Genomic DNA, 15265 nt, shown 5'->3' on the forward strand with positions numbered 1-15265 from the left:
AATAAATGAAGCATCATATACTGCTGTCTGCTTTAGACACACAATGAAGGTAGCAAACAAAAACTAAACAATAGAACATCCTGAGAGGTGGTTTTGTGGCAGTGGTAATAGCTTACCAGTGAAATCAGCGTATCTTTCTTACCTCTGGGAATGCACAGGAGTTTAAACATGAACAAGGAAAGGCCAATAATTTGATGTTCTGGGGGCAACTGCAACATACAGTACAAGGGTTCACAGAAAGTAATTCATAAGTTTTGATTATTACAAAATCCTCAGTCTACTCCTGCCACAAACTTTGTACAATTCAACAGTTATTTTTGTTATACCAATACATTTTTGAGTTAGTCAAATGTATTATTGGCACGAGAACAAAATTGGGGAGATAAAAGAAAAAGTAATAATCACAAAAAAATATTTTGTCACCCTCTCTAGAACTCTCAATCACCAGTATCCATGTGATTTTGTTGGGCACGGTATTTTTCATTTTTGGGTGAGAGTGAATGTGCATGCGCTATACCGCCCCTTTGTCGAATAAAGAACAATAATGGCATTTTCTAAACTAAACATTCAAAAAAGCAAAGCATAAAACAAGGACCTGAGCCACAGTATAGGCTCAGGCTCAGTAAAGATAAAGGCATTTATATTAGGCAATATATGAAATGCTTTTTTATGTACTAGTATATCGTATAATATAAGTATTTACATTTGCAATATAATACTGCCCACCTCCTGCGTTAAGTAGGCTACTCTCAACCATGTTGAGTTCATCCATTCACGTTAGTAAAAAGTCTGCATTCGTACAATTTGTCATCACAGACCGGCGGTAAATGTAAAGCCTGATTTATACCTGGTTGCGCTCAGGTGTCCTAGTTTATACAGTCATACTGTAACCGTATATAAATCGGGGCTTAATGCACTGGCTCTCCCAGGAGGAGCATTCATTCACAGGCTGGCAGAGTGCCACGCAGAAGGCTGGCGAGTCCACCCTTCTATACATAGTTGTGCTTCCATAGTTCCATTCAAGGTGGGCAGTGAGTCACCGCTGTCTAAGAATCACTGTTCCTCAACGTCTGGTCCGGGGCCCCACCAAGGGTCCCAACGGACGTTTACAGGGATCTGCGCAAAGCACAACATATACGTACACTCCTTCCGATGTCAAGGTTCGGACAAATGAACTGCACAAAATGAAAGCTTCTGGTGCGTTAACTAGAGTGTACAAAGAAATATTTTGTAATCTTTGGGACCAGTCTACACTCTAAAATTCTCAGTGTTTAATTGTACTCCAAGTGTGTACAAGTGGAACCAAATGGACCATTACAGGTCCATTTGGTTCACTCTTGGGAGTTACAGACCTGCAAGGTTCAATCTGGGGCCCGGGTGGTCCCCGGACCCAACGTTGAGAACCAGTGGTCTAAAAATGAGTCAATCTGGATGATATACACTATATACAACAGCACCCATATTCAGCATACTTGTATGCATACTCTGTCTATGAATTATTACATATTATCATACAGTGGGATGGAATAATCTCTTTGTGTATGTGCCATCGTCTCTATATGTAACTAAGCTAGAACCTCTGTACAGACAATATCAGCACAGGGGCACAGGAAGCAAGTCGCTTTCATCGCAAGATATACGTTCTTACGTTAATGCATATTATGACGGGATATTGGAATAATAAGGATGTACAACTACTGTGCAAGAGAGAAAGGCAGTTAAAACTATGGCTATTCCTATGGAATGTAAAGGCCAACCGAGATGTGCTTTGAGCACACCAAAACAATGCTCCTCTGACGTTACTAACTTCGCTACTTGGTGCAATTATCGTACACCACTAGAAATCTGCCTACACTGTAGAACTACTTTAATAAGAGCCATTTGTTTACGGATACGTCCTAATTGGTATACATTGTCAGTTCCCATATATTAAGTTTTTTTTTTTCATTAGCTCTCCATAATATTAAGCTCATATTCAGGTTAAAAAGAGAGAAGACAGAGAGCCTTATTTTCTCAATACAAGCACAAGCAGTCATTTAAAGGGGCAATGCGTAATAATAACAGTGGTGACCAGTGAGAATGATAAGGATACAAGAAGAGGGGGCACTGAGGAGTAGTGTGCACCTCTATGGAAAACTGTCTTAAGTAATGTAAAGTATAGCCTATGATGTGAACATGCACCGTGCATCATTATCAGACTTACATTGACCCTTCAACTTCAAGTTTATGCCCAAAATGACTGGTTGTGTAGCAATTTCTAGAAATATTAGACCTTAATACTAGAAAATGTTCAATCGTGTTCTAATCATGCATAGTTTACATTACTTAAGACTTACTAAAATACTTTTTTACATGTTGGGCCACATAGAATAGACAATTTTACATCGAGGTGCCCACACTTCCTGTTATCTAATGAAAAGACCTAAACTAAAAATCACTTAAAACGCTATATTCATTAACCAGAACCCTCCAGGGGTCTGTTCTTGGTCAGCTCCTTTTTTTTCCCTTTACACCAAATCCACAAGCTCACAACACGTCACAACGTGCAGCGTCTTGAGAGCTTGTAGATCTGCTGCTACTTTCGCTGTGTTCCGTCTCCCATCACTGGAGACGGAAAGAGAAAAAGGAGAGAAGATACAGGGTCGTCGTCATTCCAAAAGGAGACGGAAGACATCCGTTAGTTGCATCTTTGTCTCCTCTGAGATGACACAGAGATGACACGGTAGAAGGAAGACAGGAGAGGAAATGGAGAGATGGAAGTCATCCTCCACCAGATCTGGAAGGCAGAGAAGAACCAAGGATAGATGACAGCGTAGACGACAGGAAGAGGTAGAAGAGGAAAGGAGAAAAAAGTAAAGTTAGAAGAAATTAAGTAAGGAACGATGAAGAATGTTCACCACAGCCCTTATTTTGTCCATAATCAGAAAAGTCTTATGTCAGAAAACCTTTGGAATAACACAACAATGTCTTCAAAATAGTCACTTAATTAAGTTTATTTCCTCTCTCATTAAATCAAAATTACAAAGAAGAAATACATACTATATAAAGATAAAACAAATAAATAATAAAAACAAATGCCACACTGCAGAGATCAGCTACTAACTTCCCGAAAATGGCAAATGGGTCATTGTGGTGGTCAGAAGGGGACAAGGGCGGGCTCAGGGTGGGTGTCAGCCATGATCATATGATAGCCTAAGTGTAATGTAAAAACAGGGAATGTTGGTGCTGTCAACCTTAACCCATTCTGACCTGAGATCAGATTCATACGAGGTTTCCGCCGGACACACACTGGTCTGATGAACCCATTCTGACCTGAGATCAGATTCTAAAAATGTCAGTCGCTCTTCGATTTTTCAAAAATAGCAGACCTACAAGCTCGTATCGCGCCACTCGGTGGCGCGATATGAGCTTGTAGATCTGCTATTTTTAAATAGCTAAAGCATAACATGATGCTGACACCAAAATGGGTGCCCGATCAGAATGGGTTAAGTACTGCTGGTTTTATACCCAACCAGGACATCTAGTTCTGCTGGTTTTCCATCCTACCAGGACCACCTCCTGATTATTTGATAAAGTTAAGAAGTGCTGATTTCCTATCCTCTTTGGATCCCTTGGTATTACTGATTATTCTATCGTAGCAGAAGAATCCCAGGCAACTTCCAGGTTTTCTATCGCGCCATGTCCTTCTTTACATTCATCTAGTGTTCTTGCTTTCTAAATGGAGCTTAAGTTTAAAAAAACATTCACTAGGTGAATGCGATTAATGCTAGGGTTGTCCCGATCCGATCACGTGATTGGGACGATCACGTCATTTTCAAATTATCGGAATCGGATCGGGAGCAAAATAACTTGGGAAATCCCTAGTGTCAATATCCATATCATGATATTAGACGGATATTGTCTGTGATTTTGGATACTGTACTGTTGTGGCATAATTATGGCATAAGTGTTCTATAAAAATATAAATATCGGATCGGAAAAAATCGGTATGGGCAGAATACACAAAATCAAATGATCGGAATCGGATCTGGAGCAACAAAACGTGATCGGGATCCTAATTAATACAGTGGTTCTCAAAGTGGGGTCCCCGATTAGTGAATATAGAGCATCCGCGGCTAAATACATACTGTATCGATTTGGGGGTCTTTGATATGAAAATGCTTTGAGAACCACTGGGCTACAGAAAACCAGAAGTCGAGGGGTTCGTGGGTCTCACTGAATTTCACATAATAAAAGATGCTAGACAATTGAAGGGGTGTTTGAATCACATGGCCTGTTGGGCGGGATCGTACCTTCCTCTTCGGATGTTTCTGTATATCCAGAGTGAGCAGTGATGGCGACAGACAGGGAGCAAAAAGACAGGAACAGGAGAGAAGTGAGTGAGGTCAGTCATCGGTCAAAGTAACACAACCCGTGTCATAATGCAGGAGGAAAAGTGTGAACGCATGCATCAAACCCATGCGTTGTGTAGGAGAGAGAGAGAGCCATCTCTGCTTGGATAATATCTCTCTATAGCCAACTTACAATGCTCAAATGTCTGGCCCAAGAACTCTGTCCTCTATAGCATAGCGGTGTTGTGGTGAAATTGGTGAACTGCTGAAATAGGTGACCATCTTGTGGACTTAACCCATTTAGGCCTGACGTCGAAATAAATAAAAACGTTCGCTCTGAAAGAATATATATATATATTCAAAGATTTGTGCCACATCTTTTTCTAAAATAGCAGACCTACAAGCCACTCGGTGGCGCACTACGAGCTTGTAGGTCAGGCTATTTTTCAATAGCTAAAGCATAACATAATGCTAACACCAAAAGGGGTTCCCGCCCAAAATGGGTTCAGTGTCTGAACATAACATCACTGATGCTGTCAACAAGATGGTAACGTAATTCCACAGGGCACCAATTTCACTGTAACACCGGCATGCTGCCGGAGGACAGAGGGTGGGAGGAGACCGAAGATTTGAGCGTTGTAACTTGGCTTACATGCTATTATCCACAGAAAAATCCACAACTAAAGTCTGTTACGAGGAAACTTTAAGTTATTGGACAATGCAACCACCTCCAAGCACTGGAGGTCAGGTTTTCCATGAGCAATATTAATACATATTTGAAGTGCATTTGTAGAACTAATATTACTTATTGGCAGTGTTGAGAGGAATACATACTGAGGTAACGGGGGAATGAAACCGTAGTTAGTTTTCCTGTACAGGTTAATGCTCACGCATTGGCATATCCCCACCGCCCACTTTGTTTGTTTACCTTTTCCTTAGTTTCTAGTTTAAACATTTTTAACTTTTTCAACTACTTTATCGGTTCTATTTTTTTAAATTTGAAGTTGAAGTTGAGATAGATTTTTAACAGCGATACGATACATATCATGATACATGGACGATATTGGTTCATTATGGCGATACGATACAAAGATTTAAAACCGATAAAGTATCTATCTAGCAAAGAAATTCAATCTGTGTGAAACATGTGGATAGTGCAGGTTTTTTAAGGGAAAATGTATGAATATGGATCAATAAGTAAACACAGTGATTCTCTGGCAAATACATTATATTTGAACACATGGACAAACCTGTATCTTGACATGGACACAGAGAATACACATATTTATCGATCGACCAAGCGTAGCAGTATTGAATGGAAAAGTAATTAAACCAGTCTTTTCCTTTTTTCTTCTTAAAATTGCTAAATACAACACACAAGTACTACTTGTGCGTTGTATTCTACTACTAATACTAAGTAGTAATAATAAGTAGTATTGCTGCAATTGATTTGCATTGCAAAACGATGCGATACAATACAAAGTCAAACAATATGACTATGTTGCCGTTTACATTTCGATATACTTCAATGTTCCAAACTATCATTTAACTGGGGACTCTCAGAGTTAAATTAACATTGATTTTACAATATAAATCGGGGGTCCCAGAGACAGAAATGCCATTAAATAGGGGTCCGTAGACTAATGCATGTCAAACTGGGGGTCTTTGAAATTAAACGGGTTGAGAATCTCTGCCAGAGCCATAAAGGTCACTGATGTCATGTTTCTAATGGGGGTCCGAGGGCTAATTAGTGTCAATTCGGGGGTCGCTGACATGAAAAACGTTGGGACCCACTGGATTAGATCACACGTCAGATAGACTTTTGATTTCTCAAATCAAAACACACTGCACTGATAGAGCACTAACGCTTCTGAGTTATCTGTAATATATTCGTCATGACATTGAAAAGCTGCTGAAGCTGAATTTTTAGCAGCTTGCCTCCAGCCTTCTATTTAATATTAGAGATTTAGCACACATTATTTGGCACAGAAATAGTAATATTACTTATTACTTTTGATATGAAATAATAAGTAAATTATTACATTTTGAAAATAAAGTCCCCAACACTGCTTGTTCTAGTGGCATATATGGTCAGCTGCTATATATGGAGAGGCCACAGGGGGGTGCTGTGGGGCAGCAGATACTGTACCACCTGTAGATTCATGCAGTCAGACTAACATGTTTGTCTTGTTTTGACACGGCTTGTCGGTACTGTCCCTGCAAAGGCTGATAAAAGTGTTGTTCTTTTAAGTTAAAGCTCTATTTTCTGATATTAATCATTGCTTTGTTTAGGCAAGGGTTCTCAAGCCTTTTAATTTCAGGGAGTCCAATAACTCTGAGAGTGTTCAAATGGAACCACAGCGGTCCATTTGGACCCGAGGGACCGTGAGGGTTCTCGGACCGCACTTTGAGAACGACTGCATTATCTCTCAAGCTCTTTAGTAAACAGAAAATACATTTTCAGATGTCATCCAGTCGAGGGAGAGAAGCCATGATTCAGCTTTAACGTTATCGTGTTGCAGTTCCAATTTCAGTCATTTATCCTGTACCCTTTCTTCTCTCTCCAGACTGGATGAAATTGATATCCCGAGCTGAAAATGTATTACTATAATTTATTTTCTTTTTTACTATTGTGCTGGGGAGACATCTCTTTACTGAACGCACACTGTAGAACACTAGAAATTGCACAACTTTAAGCTGAAGCTTAGTTTAGTTAGAGCCGTTTTATTAGAATAATCACTGTACTATGAAGCAAAGATTAGGTGTGGCTGCATGGGGGCCATTCATTCATTGATCAGCTTCTCCCGAGTCATTCACCGCTCGTGAAATGAACATAGGCTACTGTATATGCTGCAGTTCCAATCACCAGAAGCAAGCCAAGAGATTATCCACATACTGTAGGAGAAGCTTTTAATGACATCCTGGCAGGCAGCTAGGATACCGTAAGAAAACAAACTAGACACAACATGCCACTGATGCCAGTCAGACAAAGAAGTACTAGACAACAACACTTAAAACGGATAAATCAGGCTTGAGAGTGAATGTTGTCATGCAGTGTAAAACTAAAAGTGCAGTATCACATCTACAGCCAAGCAACAGACACGCTCCTATAACAGATCCACACGCTGTATGTATTAATACACGTCAAACCATGGGTCCTTGAAATTAAATCACTGCTCTATAGACAGTCAGCAAATAAACAATTTGGTCAACACCACACTGCTTTTAAGAAGACAGTCAATTCATACAGTGAAGTTGAACCAAATATTTACAAGGCACACAGTGATGACAGCATTGCCACTGTACCGCAACTTTTCCTCCCCGATCTCACACACAATTGGCGACGCCTCCTTCTTACTCATCTGCGAAGAGAAAGGCACTGCCTGGCTTTCCTCCGTGGTGGGAAATATTGCCGGGGGGGGTTACGATTCTGTCCCTATTTGTACATAACTCGAACAGCACTGAGTCTGTAGTCGGCACTGTAGTCGGCATTCGCAACGTTCGGAACGGCGACCAGCTCACCTAACAACTCGCTCTGCGGTGCCTCTCGCTGCTCAAGCCTCCGTCGTTGTAAGTGTCTTTTGCCTAACTACTGCTGTAGTCTTTTCTGCCTAACTACTGCTGTAGTCTTTTCTCACCAAGTGGACCGAGTGGCATAAAAAAGCCATAAAACCATGCCTACTATGCCTAAACCTAACCTTAAAATAAACACTGCGATGAGAGGGATTCAATCCAGAGGCACTGGGATTGAAATGCTAAACAGGGACAACGCCATGCCATCTGGTTTAGCAGGGGTTTTGGGAGTCATTTAATTTGAGACCACCATTGACTATGGCGCTGTGGTGCCAGTGCCAACAGAATGCACAAAAAAGGCAGCGCAGAAGACCCCGTGAACTGGCCCTGTGAACCGGAAGTAGTAATCAGCCATTTTCGAGCCACCGGGGGTCCTCTTCGCTAGCGTCAGAAGCGCTAATATGCTAATCGCGAGGTCACGCATCGTTTTATTGCTCTCCTAACATCGTCCCTCACCTCATATCACCTAAATTCCGAGAAAAACACAGCTAAAGCTTTTGTGAGTGTACTGCATGTGAACGCAGTTTTTGGATTTCAATGATGTCACAATGCCGAAGCAAGCAAGCGTTGCCTAGCAACAGAGAAGCGACCGGACGGTAAATATAAGTATTTATTCATAGAAATCAACGAAACACGAGATTCTCGTGATTGGCACAGGAGGGTTTAAGCTCTAAACACGATAGATTTCGAGTTTGGCATAGATTGTGTGTGAGAGGCAGTTCCAGCCGGGATGCATCACAGAAGGGGGCGTCGCCAACAGTGTGTGAGATCGGGGAGGAAAGGTACCGTTCGCTACTGCGATACACACACAACAGTGAGCTCAACGAACTGTCCCTAAGGTTAGTCTGTCTGTTTGACAGTTTCCTTCAAACATCTATAAACCGGACGGCTAGGGGAGCGGTCCGGGCACCTATAGGCTGCTGACGCAGCCTGACAGCATGTCTCGGGTTCAACTCCCAATCCTGACGGCCTTTGCTGCGTGCGTGTCACTCCCCCTTCTCTTTCTCTCTCTCCCCATTTCCTGTCAGTCACTTTTCAGATCTATCAATAAAGGCAAAAAAGCCAATCTTTAAAAAAAACATCTAAAAACAGCAAGGCGAGAAAATGGACATAAAAGTCTAAAGTTGCAATCCACAACTTCCATTTCCTAACAGGGAGTCAAAGCTGGGTATCTCGTACAAGAAACCGTCCTATAGCACTGGTTCCCAAACACTGTGTCGGGAGTCGGGACCCATTTGTGGGTCATAGGAACACATTGTTATGGGTCCCCTTACTTTTTGTTTCCTAAATTTATTATTTTTATTAGATTTTTAATTATTATTTCAAAACATTTTCAAAAAAACATTGCCCAAAAAAGCTAAATATTCAAAGATTATTTTTCAGTAACTTCATGAAGAAATAAAAGAAAAATCTAAGAAATTTCATAAATTAGGAGAAAAGAACTAGTTTGGGTCCAAAAAGTATTTATTTAAATACCTTTTAAGCCTCGGACAAAGCCAACTCTTGTTGTGACAAATCATGACAATAATTATATTGTCTAATCTATACTGTCTAATTATATGATCGGCCCAAGACATTGTGTTTATTGTCATGATTTGTCTGCAACGTTCTATATTATGTACATACATATTGATAAAAAATAAATGTTTATTCATTAACTACTTAAGCCCTATGTTATACTGCATCGTACATGCAATTGTAACCGCAAGATATTATTAGGTGTTTTTCTTTTTTTTCTAATATCGGGAAATTGTTTCGATTGTTTCATATGCAGAATATGTTAAGTCATTGACCTGGAATGCCAGGTTGAAACTTGAAACTGGTTAAAACAAGTTCTGGATTGCAGCTTTAACTCAACTGTGTATTTTCCCGTTCTCCAACAATCGTCTCTACTCCATTCTCCATCTGCATACAGACACTTAGCCAAAGCCACATAATAAATGCATAGTCACCAGCAGGCATGCAACAGGCACAGTGCTGGCCAAGTAGGTCAGCCGGTAATAAAAAAAAAAGCCCGACTTAAAGCACTTACTTGAATCCCCAGCCGGTTCCACCAAGGACTATTGCTGCAAGCAGTATAGCTCCAGCAATGGACCCTATTATGATGTTTGTTCCGCTGGGGCCTGTGGGAGGAGAGGAGAGGAGTGGGCCAGTCAGGGAGGATAATAAAACACTGGTACAAAGTATAAAATACTGGTTCCTCTGGGGCCTGTGGGAGGGAGGAGAGGAGTGGGCCAGTCAGGGAGGATAATAAAACACTGGTACAAAGTATAAAATACTGGTTCCTCTGGGGCCTGTGGGAGGAGAGGAGAGGAGAGGAGTGGGCCAATCAGGGAGGATAATAAAATACTGGTACAAAGTATAAAATACTGGTTCCTCTGGGGCCTGTGGGAGGGAGGAGAGGAGAGGAGTGGGCCAGTCAGGGAGGATAATAAAATACTGGTACAAAGTATAAAATACTGGTTCCTCTGGGGCCTGTGGGAGGGAGGAGAGGAGAGGAGTGGGCCAGTCAGGGAGGATAATAAAATAGAGAGATTCCTATTTCACAACAAAGAAGGATGCCGCCATAGCAGCAGTAAATAAACGGGACATTTGTGCTCGTACTGGCTAAATATGGCATTAAACATTTATGAATTTCTATCGAATATCTTAGTTACAATGAAATTGAGTTGACGTGTTGAACACTGAGAAGGACAAGACTAATATCCACGGATCCCACCCAGTGTGATATTGTCTGGCTAAATTGATACCTTTGTGTTTCTCTGGACCCTCTGGGGGGGTGGGCTCGGGCATGGGGTCAGTCCTTACCTTTGTGTTTCTCTGGACCCTCTGGGGGGGTGGGCTCAGGCATGGGATCAAACACACTGCAGTCCTTGCCTGTGTAGTCTGTATCGCAGATACACTTCACCTCGTTACTGCAAACCTGACAGACAGACAGACAGACAGACAGACAGAGATCGAGGACCAAGCTACATCGTAACTTACAACTTGTCTGTTGTCAGACAAAAAAAGAGCAGGGCTACGTCATACTGTACGTCATGTAATGTATTCCACTGTTTTGTTTTTGTTTTGTGTGGGGACTGCATTATGTAAATTAGCATCTTTGCTAAATCTGGCGTATTTACGTTGCATACAAATGTAATGTCCATTAATAATTATGCAGTGTCCCGTCTAAATAAACAAATATAGTAAAATGCTATGCCTGTAGGAGGAAAAGCATGTACAGTATAATCAAATGGAAAAGCCTGTAATTATAATTAGTCTATTTTGATTTTATGCTGTATATTTCTTGCCATTTATTTCAAACAATTTTTATTGTCTCTCTGCTGACCACTACTGATAACATTCCAATCTATAGATATACATCTATTGATATTATTCCTCAGCAGTCACCTTTTGAATGGAGACTTTTACTTGCATTTAAACAGTATTTCTACATTGTGGCATCGCTACTTTTACTTCAAATCAGAATACTTTTCCCACCACCGCACCAACAGCTTGAACAATCATTTTAAACCCACCCCCACCCCCACCCCCGCTCATTGGAGAATCACTTTTTCAATGTGGAAAAAGGTTGAAAACATTTGCCAGACACAGAGAAGCGGTCCACTCAGTGGAGTTGCCAGCCTAAATGGTGCATTTATATAGCGCTTTTATCCGAAGTGCTTTACATAGATTGTGCATATTACATTCACCCATTAATACACACAGTCATACACCAATGGCGGAGGAAACCATGCAAGGCAGCAGCCTACAAAGTGGTTCAAAGTCTTGTTCAAGGACACTGGGGACACTGCTCTACTGGCCAGTGGCCACTCTACCCCTGAGCCGCTGCCACCCCACTGCCATCTATTGTCTGGAGCCAGGCAACTAATGGGCCCCATTTTACACCAGGGTTCCATTATTTTTTCCCTGCTAAATTTGGAACCAAATTAATTGGTTCCGATCAGTAAAAGTTGGTTCGGAACTGGAACAAAAAAATACTTCTGCTTGCCCTGAAGTGGGAACCAAAGTGGGCGGGTCACTATTCAGGATGGAAGATGCAGATGAGATGATAAACCATCATCACCAAAAATAAAGAACGGAACCAGTTCTAGAACCAAAGTCATTTTGGTGGAAAAGGGGCCAAACTGTGCATCTGGCGTGGAACTCACCCCGTGATGGGAGCAGATGCGGTCGGTGGCCGAGCCGGGACAGGTGCTGAGGTTGAAAGTGGGTACGGGCAGACAGCGGCGCTCCAGACACATCATGTTGGGACCGCACGGCGTGCCGTCCTCCACGTAGCCCAGGTCTGTGCCGTCGTCCAGAACCGCGTGGCCGCCACTGGACACGGCACAGTGGGAGGTCAGAGGTCAGAGCTTAGAGGAGGCGTTATTAGACCCCCAGAACCAGTGAGATTACCTCAAAAAAAGGGGGAAGTACATCCTCCCCGTGGACCTACGTGGCCAGTTAAGACTGAGGTTAGGGTTAGCGACCACCGTGGCCGGTTAAGACTGAGGCGTGGCCGGTTAAGACTGAGGTTAGGGTTAGCGACATACAGTACGGTGGTTAGGGTTAGAGTTTGGGATTGTGTTAGTTCCGAATTATGGGAGGTCGGAATATTCAGAGGTCGGAATATTGACAAATATTGTCAAATTACTATGCTTTCAATTTCCTTTCCTTTCCAATTGGTCCAATTACTGTTCATCATACAATGATGTCGCTCGCAAAAATACCAGAGCTTGCAGATATGGTGACCGGCACTGCCGTACTACGGAGTATAAGGGCCTTTTCTTATTATTGTTTAGTATTACAATCAAACATATGATGCACCACAGGCTGTAGCACACAGAATAACCCTTCCTACTTCCGGGCCCCTTCCTTACTTCCATCACAGGTGTTACTGATTATACTAATTGAGGCTGTTCCATTTAGGCCCAGGCTACACTTTTGCTAAACAGATATTTCCGTTTTGGAAAAAGATCCTGCCCATACGACAGAGATATCTGAGTCCACACACAAACGCAGAAACGCATTGAACACAGGATAAAATCACTGCAGTAGAAGGTTTAAATTTGATTTTATATTTACACTTGAGGTGCCAATCATATAAGGAATAAGTACCACATTTTAAAAGCCACCTAAATTGTGAGTGGAAGTGGAACATGTTTCTTTCATTGTCTGTCAGCATGTCACACCATGTGTGACACTTGGCAAGCAGGAATAGCAGAGTCAGACCTATATAGAAGTGTCCACAACCACTTGTGAGCTTGCAGAGTGGCTATATTTTCGAGGTGTATAATAAATGTCACGTTATAATGTAGGCTAATAAAAGTTCACATGCGCACTTGTCGGCATGCAGGCACAGTGACAAATGCAGTCAAGGGTGTGCCCTTTATTACCTAAACAGGAGAGAGCCATATATGCACACGGCGACCCACTGTATAGCCTACATTCTACAGTGATATATAAACATGAACAATTGGATAGATATGCGAGTTTCCGCATGCAGGCACAATTAAGCTGCATTTCTCACCTAATTATAGAAAAACTGATATGCGCTAATAAGTGGTGACATCATCGTTTCTCAAAAACTCAGTTTCGCATGACTACACAGCTCCACTGATCAGGATATTTTCGAAAATCTTCACTTATTTATCCGTTTCCAAAAACCTCCGTTTGAGTGGCCGAAAACGCAAGGCCCAAACGCACAAAATAATGTGCGTTTAGCAAAAGATCCATATACGTACGTGTAGCCTGGGCCTTAGTGTACAGTGGTTCTCAAACCATTTTATTTCAAGGACCCCCATACTGTAACTCTGGGAGTGTACAAATGGAACCAAACTGACCTGTAAGGGTTAATTTGGTTCCAAATTAAAAGTGGTGAAGTGGTCCTTGAATTAGCATAATCATGGATTAGCATAATCGGTAACACCTGTGAAGGAAGTAGGGGACCTAGTTCTTTCCAAAAAGGCTCACGTGCATAGAGCTCATTACGCCTGCAGTGACAGAAGTCAGTGTCTGACCTGCAGTCCATGTATCTGCTCTGGTGGTACAGGGTCAAGCTGCTGGGTTCCCCCTGGAGCTCTCCGAAGCCTGGCTTCTCTGTCAGGTTAGTACACAGCAGGAAGCCACACAGCACGTCTCTGACAGATGGAGCCGAGAGATGGAGAGGAAAGAGAGAGAGAGAGAGAGAGAGAGGGAGAGGGAGAGGGAGAGGGAGAGATGAAAAGACAAGAAAGAGTCTCAAGGCGATAGACTGAAATAGCAAATTCCAGAGAAGTAATTTACATTCCTTCCATGTGTGTTTGGCACAGACACTGACAAAATGTATTCCTCTCCCAGAGAATCCAGTGCACCAATAAGGGATGCAATCGCACCTATAGTTTAGTTTCTTGTTCGTTTAATGTTCACACTATTGTATTATTTACAAACAAACGTGCAAGAAACGTGCAAAGAAAAGTGCAAAGAAAAGTGCACAAACGGATAACTCACAGACACAGTTTTGATGAATTGATTTGAATGCAATCTAATCTAAATCCCTATACATGGTAAAGAGCTGACCAATTACAGAGGCGACTAAGTATCACTTGTATTACTTGACTCGACTCAATTTGAGTCTATTTAAAGGTATATTCAGTGATTTCACTTAATTCAATATCACTTATTTTTTTGTTTTGTTGTGATAATCCTCCCTACTATAGAGTGTGCTGGCCATATAAGGAGTTCCTCCCTGTCCCCAGTTAACCCCTGGGGGTCAAAAAACCTTAGGTTTCGTTTTTTGACTCTCTATCCTGATTGGACGAAAGGCTGGGTCCCACAGCCAAAAACGAAACCTAAGGTTTTTTGAGTGAAATCACTGAATATACCTTTAAAAGCCTTAAAACCATGACATTTGAAATTATAATTCAAGATATCGTTAAGGCCTTCTCAGAAACCTGCAAACATGACAGAAAAATGTATGAGTATTTTGGGGCAGTGACATTTATCTGGCGGTATTTGCATTACTTACTGCTTGTTGCATAGTATCCATGCCTGGTTATTGCTGTCCCAGCCGCAGTTGCCTTTCTCTGTGCCCTCTGCGTTGAGTTTCTCATAGCAGAATCTGTCAGCTGAGCCTGACGAGAGAGAAACATTGAACTCAGACCGTGTATAACTCCGTGCCACTCTTCCCCTGTCACTCACCACCACCAAACACTACACAGCAATAGGACACACTACTTTTCTTCAGGTCCCTGAAATATGTATCACCTACAGTACACAGTATGTGAACTGCGTATGAAATACAATGTTAGGATTTAAAACAAATATACCACTATGATACTATGTGTAAAACAGTAATGACTGCAAATGGGTCAGCTTGCAATAAGTGGTCTTCACTG

At 41.8% G+C, this 15265-nt stretch overlaps 1 protein-coding gene across 3 annotated transcripts in view; it reads right to left on the bottom strand.

The window, feature by feature from the left end:
* Positions 1 to 1366: 1366 nt before the first annotated feature.
* adam11 (ADAM metallopeptidase domain 11) overlaps positions 1367 to 15265 on the bottom strand; it is a 62070-nt gene continuing 48171 nt past the window's right edge. The window contains exons 21-27 of one of the 3 annotated variants that reach the window (XM_083786869.1): positions 14896 to 15001; positions 13910 to 14029; positions 12059 to 12227; positions 10713 to 10827; positions 9937 to 10027; positions 4293 to 4310; positions 1367 to 2776 (exon numbers count right to left, since the gene is read on the bottom strand). In XM_083786869.1, coding sequence (XP_083642995.1) covers positions 2761 to 2776; positions 4293 to 4310; positions 9937 to 10027; positions 10713 to 10827; positions 12059 to 12227; positions 13910 to 14029; positions 14896 to 15001 — 635 coding nt within the window. In that variant the 3' untranslated portion in view covers positions 1367 to 2760. Of the gene's footprint in view, positions 2777 to 3529; positions 4311 to 9936; positions 10028 to 10712; positions 10828 to 12058; positions 12228 to 13909; positions 14030 to 14895; positions 15002 to 15265 lie in introns of those variants that run through there. The other 2 variants (XM_083786868.1, XM_083786870.1) reach the window with 2 other exon arrangements.

This window comes from Protomyctophum parallelum (assembly GCF_964188405.1).
Source record: "Protomyctophum parallelum genome assembly, chromosome: 17".
Lineage (NCBI taxonomy): Eukaryota > Metazoa > Chordata > Actinopteri > Myctophiformes > Myctophidae > Protomyctophum > Protomyctophum parallelum.